Source organism: Choloepus didactylus, chromosome 10 (genome assembly GCF_015220235.1).
Source record: "Choloepus didactylus isolate mChoDid1 chromosome 10, mChoDid1.pri, whole genome shotgun sequence".
Classification (NCBI taxonomy): domain Eukaryota; kingdom Metazoa; phylum Chordata; class Mammalia; order Pilosa; family Megalonychidae; genus Choloepus; species Choloepus didactylus.
Genome location: NC_051316.1, coordinates 108170803 through 108181654, shown reverse-complemented (window position 1 = coordinate 108181654; position 10852 = coordinate 108170803). Strand labels below are relative to the sequence as shown.

Genomic DNA, 10852 nt, shown 5'->3' with positions numbered 1-10852 from the left:
GAGAGGGCTGGATAAAAGCTGGAAATTGGAAGACAAATGCTAACAGGGAGGGAGCTACATTTGACACTGAATAATAGTTTGCTCCACAAACATTTATTATGATCCATTTGGTGCTAGGTCCCCAGAGTGAATAAGATACCATCTAATGGGGAAAGACAGACAAATAAGCAGGAATGACCCTGCAAAGGTGGGAGTTGGGGCAGAGTCTGTGGAAGTAGAGAAGAAAGAGTGATCAACCCTGCCTGGGTATAGAGAAGCCTACAGAGAAAGTGACATCTGAGCTGAGTCTTGAAGAATGAATAGGAGTTCACACGGGGATAGTGAGTCTGGGCAAGTGCTCTACTCAGAGCACAAAGTAGGCTGAGAAGTGTGGAAAAGCAGTACTTTAACTAGTGGGGCTGGAGCCAGCATACACCAGCTTGCCAGAGGTGAATGCTAAATTCTTTTTTTTTTTTGGGTGGGACCGACTTTAATACAGAGTTTATCTTTCTGGGGGAAGAAGGGGCCTAAGAAAGACGTTCCCCTTTTGGTTGTCTTCAGGCCTGAGGCATGAGGTCCAGGGCCTCTGCTCCTGCCTGTTTCTCAGATGATGAAACCCTAGCGAGATTGTCTTAACAGCAAAGCAGAAAACCCGGGGCCTGCAGGTGCATGGCAGGGCCACACTGCTGGAGCAGGGTCCACCTCTGGGCCGTCCTGGGCTGTCCTTCGTCAGTAGGCTGAGCCACAGGGCCCAGGCCAATGGGATGGCGCAGGGTGAAGGTGGAAACGGAGTGGCACGTCAGGAGGGCAAGCGAGGGGAAGAGACTTCAGACGGAGCTTCCACCAGCTAGCGCAGCAGCAAGGAGCAGTGGGAAGGATGCGTGGGGCATACTGAGGGCTGCTGGTACCCGGCAGATGTGCTGAGGACAGGTGATGTGGACAGCACCAGAACATGTGCTTGGGCTGAGGCCACCATGGGAGCCACGGCCTTCAGAGGAGGCTGGAGGACTAGAGAACGCTGTTTAATCCGGAAATGAGAGTGGGGTGGCACCACCAAAGCATGTCCAGACTTTAAACCATGAGGGGAGAATGCTCTGGAAAGTCATCCTGACATGGCCGGCGAGCTGCCCCCCCTCATCAGCAGCCTCTTTTGCATGTCTGGCCCGGCCTGGCCGCCCCCTGGAACCAGAGCCGGGGCTGGCCGCACCCCAGATGCCCTGGGCTGCAGAACACGGGGTGTCCCTGTGAGTCCGGCAGAGGAGGCTGAGTTACAAGCTGGTACCAGCTCTGCCTGCCTGGACCTAGCCTTGAGGGGAACTTTTTCTGGGCTCTTCTCCGGGAGGGGCTCAGCGGGAACCTCAGGCAGCTCTAGGTGCTCCTGAGTGATGGCGTTCAGCTCCTCCAAGATGGCATCTTCATCCTCCCGAGTGAAGCTTCCTGCCAGCAACTCATCTATTTGCCACTGGTACTCCACAGCCTCCTGGGTCTCGTCCAGGATCCTCTCCACCTCCTCGATGGACATCACCTGGTGCATCTTGTTCAGACACTCGTTCCCGAACCGCAGCCCTTCGACGACCTTCATCTCGATCTGGGTGAACTCGATGCTCTGAACTATGGCCTCCAGGCTGGTGATCTGGTTTTCCGTCTTGTCCAGGAGCTGCTCCTGGCACCTCTTCTTCTTGAGCAGCAGCTTGGCCCGTTCCTTCTTGCCGTCCCGAAGGAGCTGTCGGGTGACCTCCCTCTCCCGCTCCAGCTGCTGCTTGATGTGCTTCTGGTACTGCTTCAGCTTATCCTGCTGCTGCTTCAGTTGCAGGATGGCCTTGTCCTGCTCCGTGACGTGGCTCTGCTTCTTGAGGCTGAAAAGGTTGCCCACGGCGGCGCCTGGGCCGCCCGGCTGCGTCCCACTCCGGGCCGAGCCCGAGCTACCACCCTGAATGCTAAATTTTTAGGAATTTTATGAGCTGGTCCTTAAACACAGCCACGATTAAAAATTACGTTGTATAAATTAACATTTCAATCAATTATATTAAAAAAAGATAATAAGTACTAAAAATTCATCACTTCCTAATTGTTTTGCTATATATTGCACTTATCTATGCTTTTGAGGTTATTTGTGTCTATTGTATCTGTGTGGTGGAAGTACCATATAATGATATGCTACTACACATTTCCTCACAAGTACCAGTTCAGTGACAACACATTTGTTGCTTGAAATAGATCATAGTGGAAGTCTTTACACCATGGATATTGGCAAGTGGTACAAATCAGGGCTTTGTTTTGGAGAGCTGGTTGTTAAACATTTCTCAGCATGCCTCTGCCTATAACATAAGGGAGAGTGGACACCAGATAAAGCAGAGAGGTTGGTAGGAGCTGAATTAGGGGGCCCTTGAATGCTTACCTCTGGAGCTTGGGTATCCCTCTAAAGGTGATAGGAAGCTGCTGCAGCATGTTAAAGCAAGAGGGCTGTATGATCAGTTTTGTTTCAGAAAGACCACTCTGCCTGCCATGTGGTGGATGGACTGGAGTGGGCTCCACTCAAGGCAGGGAGACCAGTAAGGAATGGAGTCTCGCTGGTCCTTTTTCCTATGGATTTCATCCCCCAGAAAGGCACCATGTGACTGGAAACATAGTAGTGGGACTGTCAAACCTGGCTCAGACCCTTTATTCCTATGAATCTTTGCGCATGATGGCATAGTAAATTCTGCCCTGTGGAATTCAGACTTGCCCATCCCACAGTCCTGTGAGCCAATTCTATAACAGATCTTATAATATCCTGTTGGTTCTGTTTCTCTGGAGAGCCCTGACTAATACAAGCAGGGAGTTCCAAGGGGAATGCTGGATCCCCGCCCCGCCTCCGCCGCAGTGGCTGCAGAAGGAATGTTTCCCATCTGAAAGCATGTTGTGGAGCACTGGGGATTGGAGCACAGGAGAGTTCTGGGCATGGTTTGTTTGTTTTGGCCCCAGGGACAGCTGGCAGCTGGCCAGGGCTCAGCTACCTTGTTCTTTGCCCCTGAAGGTCCTAGTAATTAGCGGTACCCGCCGAATGAATCACATTTGCTGTCGGCCAGTATCTAAATAAAACACTGTGCAGAGTTGACCTTGGTGAGACCTTCTCTGAATAACTCATATTGAATTTGGATCCCTCTTGTTCCCCTTCTTCACTCCTTGTTTGTTTCTTTTAGGTCACTCATCACAACGTGTTAGAGTTTTTTAATTGCTTTATTGTACCCCCTTCCTATGCCCCCAACCTCAAGCCAATAGCTTGGAAGCTCTAAGAGACCAATAGCCAAGTCTATTTCACTCATAGCACCAAACAGGGAAACTAACACATCGAGGGTACTTCTAAATATTACTTGAATGAATGAATCACCAAGTTCCCATCTCATCATTTAATCTTACAATTCCCATGCTTTTGTTTTACTTCCTTCAACGTGGAAGAGAAGAAATACAGACAGCAGAATTCCCAGGTCATTTCCTGATAGAATGACAGCTGTTTACTGAGCACCAACCAGGGACCAGGGACTTTTATGGGCTTTATCCCATTATATCCTCACAAAGTTTCCATGAGGCATTACTATTATTAGTCCCATTTTGCAGATGAAGAAAGTGAGACCCAGATTGGGTAACTCAGCTGTCTGAAGTTTCGTAGCTGAACCGAGGCAGATTCTGTCTGCTCTTTCCTTATATGCCAGTGCTTTGAAAACTGTGGTGCTCAACTCTGGCTGCACATGGGAGTTATTGGGAGAGTTTATAAAGTTGTGGTTGCCTGTCTTCCGCCCTTAGAGATTCTGATTTCAGTGGTTTGGGGTATGCCCTGGACATCAGGGTTTTTAATCTCCCCTGCCCGCCAACCATTGGGCAGTTCAAATTGAGAACTTCTCTGGAAGACTATGAGATAAAAATGGAGACAGTCAACCCATTTTACTTGGGGACAGCTACAGGCAGGGCTTCTAAGAAAGACTTTAATGATGGTGCATTGCGGCCCTTCTGGGATGAGTGCACAGCCTGAGAGGAGAGGCCTTTGGGATAGGTGTCCTTTTAAAACAAAACCTGACCTTAACTCATCTGTAATTTGGGGATGTCGATAATGACAATTCTGGCCCTGCTTAGCTGGCATCTTAGAATTTCAGAGTTGGAAGTGAACTTTGAGATCCCCACTGAAGTTAGACAACGTACTCAAGACTGTATAATAAATAAGGGGCAGAGACATGGGCAAAGCTGAGAAGCTGAACAGGATAGTGGGTGAGAACTTGGAGTTAGATTGACTTACTGGTCCAAACTCAGATTTATCACTCCATGGTGCTGTGGCTTTGGGCAGGTCACTGTGCCCCACTGAGCCCCAGATTCCTTTTCTGGACAAGTTTTGCGATAGAGCCCTAACACCAGCTACTGAGAGTTAGGGCAGACTTTGCAAATGAAGGGTACAGTCCCCACAAGACTGCCCTCACTCCAGACACCACTAAAAGCTTTAGGATTCCCAGGCAACCCGCACTTCTGACCAGCTGGCTACAAATTCGGGGGCTCCCGCCACACCCTCAGGTTCTGTAATTCATAGAACAACTCCCAGAACTCAGGAGAGCACTCTACTTCTGATTACAGTTTTATTGTAGCAGAAAAGAATGCAAATCAGGATGAGCAAAATGAAGAGATGCCTAGGATGAGGGCTGGGAGGGTCTCAAACCAGGAATGTCCAGTGTCTTCTCCCCACAGAGTCATGACACATCACCCTCCTGGAATATCGATGTACATTACCAACAAGGGAATCTCCCCCAAACTTCCATAATCAGAGTTTTTATTGGAGATGGGCATGGTTGATTGAATCAATGACCACCTCCCAACCCTCTAATCTCATGGTTGGCCTTTCTGTAATGGCCGGCCTCACCCTGAGTCATTAGCATAAACCATCATGTGGGGGTGGGGGTGGGGCGGCCCACCATGGCTTTAAAAAAGACACTCCAGTCACTTAGGAAATTCCAGAGCTCATCTTCCAGAAGCCAGGACAAAGGGCGGACCTCTCTATAGGTAAGGCCAAAATCCTACTTATAAGAATACCAATAGGGTTGCTTGATGCTGAGAGGAAATAGTGTTTACAAACTGTTCACTACAGTGTTTGACACAGGAGAGAGGCTCTAATCTTTCTGTGGTTCACAAAAGCAGCACAGAGACTAGAGATAAAGACAAAATGGGGCTCCACCCTGGGTTGGAGTTGACATTGCCATGGAATCCAGGGCCAGTGGTCTTTGGAGAAGAGTCCTAAGTGACCCTGTAGTCTGTAGATGGGGCTGGGCCAAGGGTTGGGTTAGATAAAGTTAGGCTGACTTGACAGTGGTGATGCCAGGGTCCCTATTACATGTCCAGAAATGGGGTATCAGAGTAGGACCTGGCATTCAAGAAGGGAGGGTGTCTTTGGATCCCTGCTGGGGTTGGAGTGGCTGTACAATCAATGTTTATTCCATTGAAAGGAAAACCCATTTATCTTTTGAGTATTTGGAGGTCAATTCCTGGGAATGCCAACCTCTGTGGGCGATGATTCGTTTACTGACTTGGAGTCAGGAAATCAGAGTTTGAGGATTAAATGGAATAATGCAGGTAAAGAGCTCAGGGCTGTAAGAGCCCAATAAATATTAGCTATTAGTATTCACTGTTAACAATAAACTCTGAGAAGTGGGCACTTTCATCTTGCCTGGGTTCAAATCCTGGACTTTCTGAGTAGCCTGGGGCAAGTAGATTTAACCTCTCAGGCCTCATTCCCTTCATCCGTAAAATAGGATGATAATGTCAATGTTGTTGCCTTGTTAAATAAGATGAAATAGGTCAAGAGTTGAGCTGAATACCTGACATAGGTAAGAACATGAAAAATACCAGCTGTGATTACTGGTGTCAAAGTCATGGCCACTCCAACATTAGCCTACAAGGGTGCCATCCCTTGCTTCTGTGGAATAGAGGGTGGGCCACTGAGCCTGAAAAAGTCACAGGGGCCAGTGGGTTGGAGGGGACTGAAGGGTGGTGTCAAAATGGACCAGCCTTCATGGACGCTGGAGTTCACATCTCATTCCAATTACTTTTCTCTTTCCTTCTCTGAAGGGGTAAAAAGTCCCCATGTACCTTACAGCTGGAGAGTTTTGCAGCATAAGGTTCTTGGGGGAATTTTGCTTTCTTCTTTATATTGGTCTTGGAGAAACCCTCTTCTTTCCCTCCACATACCTGAAAAAGGGAAGCTCACTTGAAACTCAAGCGCTACAAGCATGGAATTATTGAGAGCTGTTTCTAAATTGCAAATAGAAGGGGACCTTGGCTCATTTCATCCATCTGTGATTCTATTTCTCCAAGAAGGAAACTGAGGCCCACAGAAGTGAAATGGTTGGCACGAGTCTTCTCAATTTGCCAGCTGGCTGACCTGGAAGATGGGTCTGCTGACTCATGGGCCCCTGAATCTTCTATAATTCTATCCTGGAACTTTGTTATTATAATTGTTGTTACCATTTTAGTGGAAGGGGGTGTGGTGGGGTGGAAGCAATGCAAATAAGGATGGGAGTCAAAATATCTAATAATGAGTGTGACATGAGCATTAGACAATCAGAATCATGACTAACAATCAGAGCAGACACAACACCTTTGTATATCGATGGAATGTTAGCTGGGCACTGACTGGACACTGAAAGCCCCCATTGTTGCCTCCCAAAGAGGCCACTCTGCCCAATGTACACCAAAAGCCAATCCTGTGACACCGACATTTCAAAGAGAGAAAGAGATTTATTACAGAGCAGCTGTGTAAGGAGACAGGAGGCAAGCCTCAGATCTGTCTCCCTGAATCCAAAGGGTTTAGGGTTTTTATGGGTTTTAGACAAAGGGTGATGGTAAGAATAACATTGGCAGATATTGCTTGATTCGTTATTGTTAATTGGAAGTGTGTAAGTATGGGCGCAAGAAGTTTTTGAAGACTGTCAAGAGCCAGGGTGAGCATTAGGTTACAGTTTACAACAGGATTGTAAATCATTCAATTAACCTAAGGTAATAAGTAAAGAGACTAGGCTAACCAGATGGGCTATAACTGCTGACAAAAGGCAGCTGCAGCAGATAGATTGTTACGGGTTACAGCAGTATTGTAAAACACAAGATAAGAAGTAAGGGAATGAAGTAAACTAAAATTACATTTACAATTAAAATCTTATAATCAGCAGTTGATCTACAGGGGAACAGAGCCTTTTCCCAAAGACCCAGTGAAAGGGTCTCAAAGGGAAATGGGCTAATTGGTGACAACAGCAGCTACATGGTTACCTGTGGTTAACTGGACAAACATCAGGAAAGATAGTCAGTTAGTTTTGTCTCCCTGCTCAGACATTCCCAGGGATGGAAAGTCCTTTTGAGAACTGATAGAAAAAGTTGTTTGTAGTGCCATAGATCAGACCATTAAATTAATATTAATATTTTTCATCTGGAGAATTGACTTTTGCAGGTTTTTTTTTGTCTTTTAATCAATTTAGGGCAACTAAGTCATTCCTCTCTAGAAATGCATAAAACATTGTATCCTTATCACCCCTAAGAAGTGGGTACAAGCTAAATATGAGAACTGAATTTCAGAAGGACATTGATAAATTTCCAGTTTCCCTGTTGGGAGGGAAAGTTTTGAGATCAGTGATTTGGAGGAGAACATTACCCTCTTCTTCTTATTCCATCTCTGGTTCTACCTATGATTTTTAGTTTGAAACAAATTAAATTTCAATAATTGACCACTTTACCCTACAGAATTGCCAATTTAATATAGCCCATACTGATACTGATTGAACACCAACTGTGAATCCAGCTACTACCCTGAAAAAAGGAAAGAGGCTGATGAAACTTTTGATTTCTGCTGATTGCTGCTTCCATTGGGGGCAGTGGTATAGTAGCAGAGACAGACCTGGGTCCAAACTGTAGCTCTGACAAGTACTAACATGGCTTTCTCTTGACTTCTATTTTTTTTTCCCACCATTATTGGATTTGAGATTAAGTAATTTAACTACAGACTCCTAATTCATAGATTAGATGTCAGACAGATCAGCATTCTCTTCTTCCTTTCCCCCTCTCTCTCTGCCCCTCATCTGACCAGAGAACCATAATCTGTGGTGTTTCACGGTCAATTTGCCATAAGATTTACTATAACCAGTGAAAATCAGTTGCCATTTTGCATTCAAATACATGGAAAACTAGTCACATTTTTTAAAATCCCAAGGGGTTACCCATAGACCTTAATCTAGAAAGAAAAATAAATGAACAAACTGACAAGCAAAACAGTCTAATTGTTGAAATACTGCGGCCTTCAATGCCAGTTTATTAAGTCACATCTATTAAATACATTAACACATACAATATTTCATTCACAGAGATTAGAATCCATACAGTAGTACCTGAAGACATGGGATGTATACCAGTTAAGTACATACCCAACAGCATACAATATGCATTTTATCTTGGGGTTGTGACGTTTTAACATAAAACATAAAACCAATGAAAGCACATAGGGCTTATCACTAAAAGCCTATTTTTGTTCAATTAGTATACCCCCGAAACAAAAGAGGGGAAAGTTATATATTTTAATGACTTTAAGAATAAAATCAGCTACTTTATTGACTTAACACTGTGTGTCTCCTTCCTCCTGAATGTTTGTACCACGGGTGTAGGACTTGCCTGTTGCATTCCCCATTGGGTCTCTAGCATCTAGGCACTTGCTGTTGTGTGACAGATGCTCAAAAACAAACAAAACAACCCACAAAACTGGTTAGTGATGAAGTTGAAAGAACACAGGCCTTGGTGTCAGGAATATGAATTCTAGGCTCAACACTGCCACTAACTACTGGCATTGGACCAGTGAGGACACATCTCTAAGCCTGGATTTCTTCATCCTTCAAGTGATGTAATCTGGAGTAGATAAACCCTGCAGATCTCATCAACTCTCAGATTCCTTTCTCTATTGGCCAAGATCTCAGAGTCACTTTGTGTTGGATACACCCTGAACAAGTGGGAAATGACAGCCACTTCTAGGCCGGATGCCACTGAACTCTTGACAAGTCCTGCCAGGTTCTTAATGATCCAGTGGAGCACATGGAAGTCAATTAAAACATGACCATATAACCATAGATTTGGAAAAGACCTCAGAAATCCTTTGGCTCAACCCTTCTCACGAAGGAATAGCTTCTCCAAAGCCCCTGAGATAAGTCCTTTGCTGGAATATCTCCAGGAAATGGAAAACCATTATCTGGTGAGATTCTGCTTTTGGTTATCAAATCAGAAATGGTGACCCTGTAACTGTCACTCATTAGTCCTAGCTCTCGCCTCTGGGGACACCTGGAAGAGGCCACCTCCCCCTTTTACATTGCCCCACAGATATTTGAAGATGCCCCCTCTGTCTTCTTTCAATCCCTCCTATACACACTATTTGCTAAGTGTAGGGTAATTGGATGATCTCAGGATTATGACCTAGGAAGGCAGCATCCTAGCTTTGGATCTGCCATTAACTCATTTCATGGCCCTGGGCAAGTAACTTCTCCTGTTTGGGTTTGTATGGCTCACTTCTTAAAATGAGGAGAAGGAAGGGGGTGGTGCAAATGTGTCTCAGAGCTCTGGATGTTGTCAATATGGTTGTTAGATTGGGACAGGGCATAGATGTGACTGTTCTGACCTCCACTCTCCCACTACTGAAGCAAAAGGATTCAGGGGTTAATACTCCAATGACTTCTCCCCAGGCCCAGCTGCCAGTGTGATGCAATAGCTGTTAGTATGCGGGATAATGATGTTCATTTTTTAAAAATGGCAAAATACTTCCCAGGATGCTGGGCCCTAGGATAGCAAGAAATCTTGAGGCCAGAGGCTTCTGCACGTGTTTTGCAAGGTGTAAAATATAAATAGTCCCATTCCAAAGAATTAATCCCCAATGTCACAATCATGGAAACCCAATTAGGAAAGGGCTTGGGAAAATACCTTGTAAGAGAATGTTGGCAACGTACATGCCTTGTGCACAGTGAGCTAGAAGAACTTTTATAATCCAGAGGGTTTATTGATGAGCTCAGAGGTGGAATTTCCTCTTGGGTGACGTAGCTCAGATTGAAATGGAGCCAAAGACTCTGGCAGGCCCTGTTATTGAACTGAACCAGACATGCTTCTTTTGTACCTTTGTCAAAAGAATTATACAATTTTAGTGGCTTAAGCAATTCTGTTCTGGATCTAAACCATGATAGCATGAAAATGGAAGTGACCCAGTGTGTTTTGATCAGGTTTTCTATATTTGCTAAGGAACATAGGCTTTTAAAAGCATCTCTGAGTCATCTATTAAGTTCTAATATTTTCAAGGGTGCTGATGTTCAAACAAGTCCAGCAAGTACTAACATCTTTCAACGTGTGGCTTAAATAATGGTATCTTTATTCCCCCCTCCCCTTTATTTATTGAAAGTTATTCTTGAGTAACTTTAAAAACCACTTATAGGAAACACATATCATTTTGTTTTTGATCATCCTTCATCAAATGGTACCCATTTTTGTAATGAGAAAATATCCATTTAGCTAATTAATTTGCTCATAAAAGCAAAATAAATGAAAGGCTCTGCAGACAATGGAGGTGCTCAGCAGTTAGAACAAAGCCTCCATGACTCAGATGATTTATTTCTGTAGCCCCAGGGCAAGCAGGAAATCAGTAAAGGTTTGCCAAATTGATTTGGGATTCAGTCTTTTGAGAGACATTTAACCAGTAAAGCTTTTTTCCCCCTAAATTAATCATTCTCTAAAGCCTGCTCTGTTTTCATCTCCAAACCCTTGAGTGCATCCCATGAACCTCTTTAAGTGTTTCATCACATGTTCTTAAAAGACTTTCTCTCCTGTTGCTTTTAAAAGTAGTGCACTA

The 10852-nt window shown here is 44.9% G+C and overlaps 1 protein-coding gene across 1 annotated transcript; it reads right to left on the bottom strand.

Annotated features, from left to right (window-relative positions):
- Positions 1-1081: 1081 nt before the first annotated feature.
- LOC119545328 (charged multivesicular body protein 6-like) lies at positions 1082-2427 on the bottom strand. The gene is made up of 2 exons (XM_037850821.1): positions 2378-2427; positions 1082-1916 (listed from the first exon to the last, which is right to left on the bottom strand). Exons 1-2 carry the CDS (start codon positions 2425-2427, stop codon positions 1082-1084), a joined length of 885 nt encoding a protein of 294 aa, XP_037706749.1.
- Positions 2428-10852: the final 8425 nt, after the last annotated feature.

What these genes read in the sequence shown, in the direction of transcription:
- LOC119545328 (XM_037850821.1), bottom strand. Translation starts at nt 2,427, where the DNA reads ATGCTGCAGCAGCTTCCTATCACCTTTAGAGGGATACCCAAGCTCCAG. An exon ending in GGGATACCCAAGCTCCAGAG is followed by an intron (nt 1,917 to 2,377) that starts GTAAGCATTCAA and finishes CTAAAAATTTAG; the next exon opens with CATTCAGGGTGGTAGCTCGG.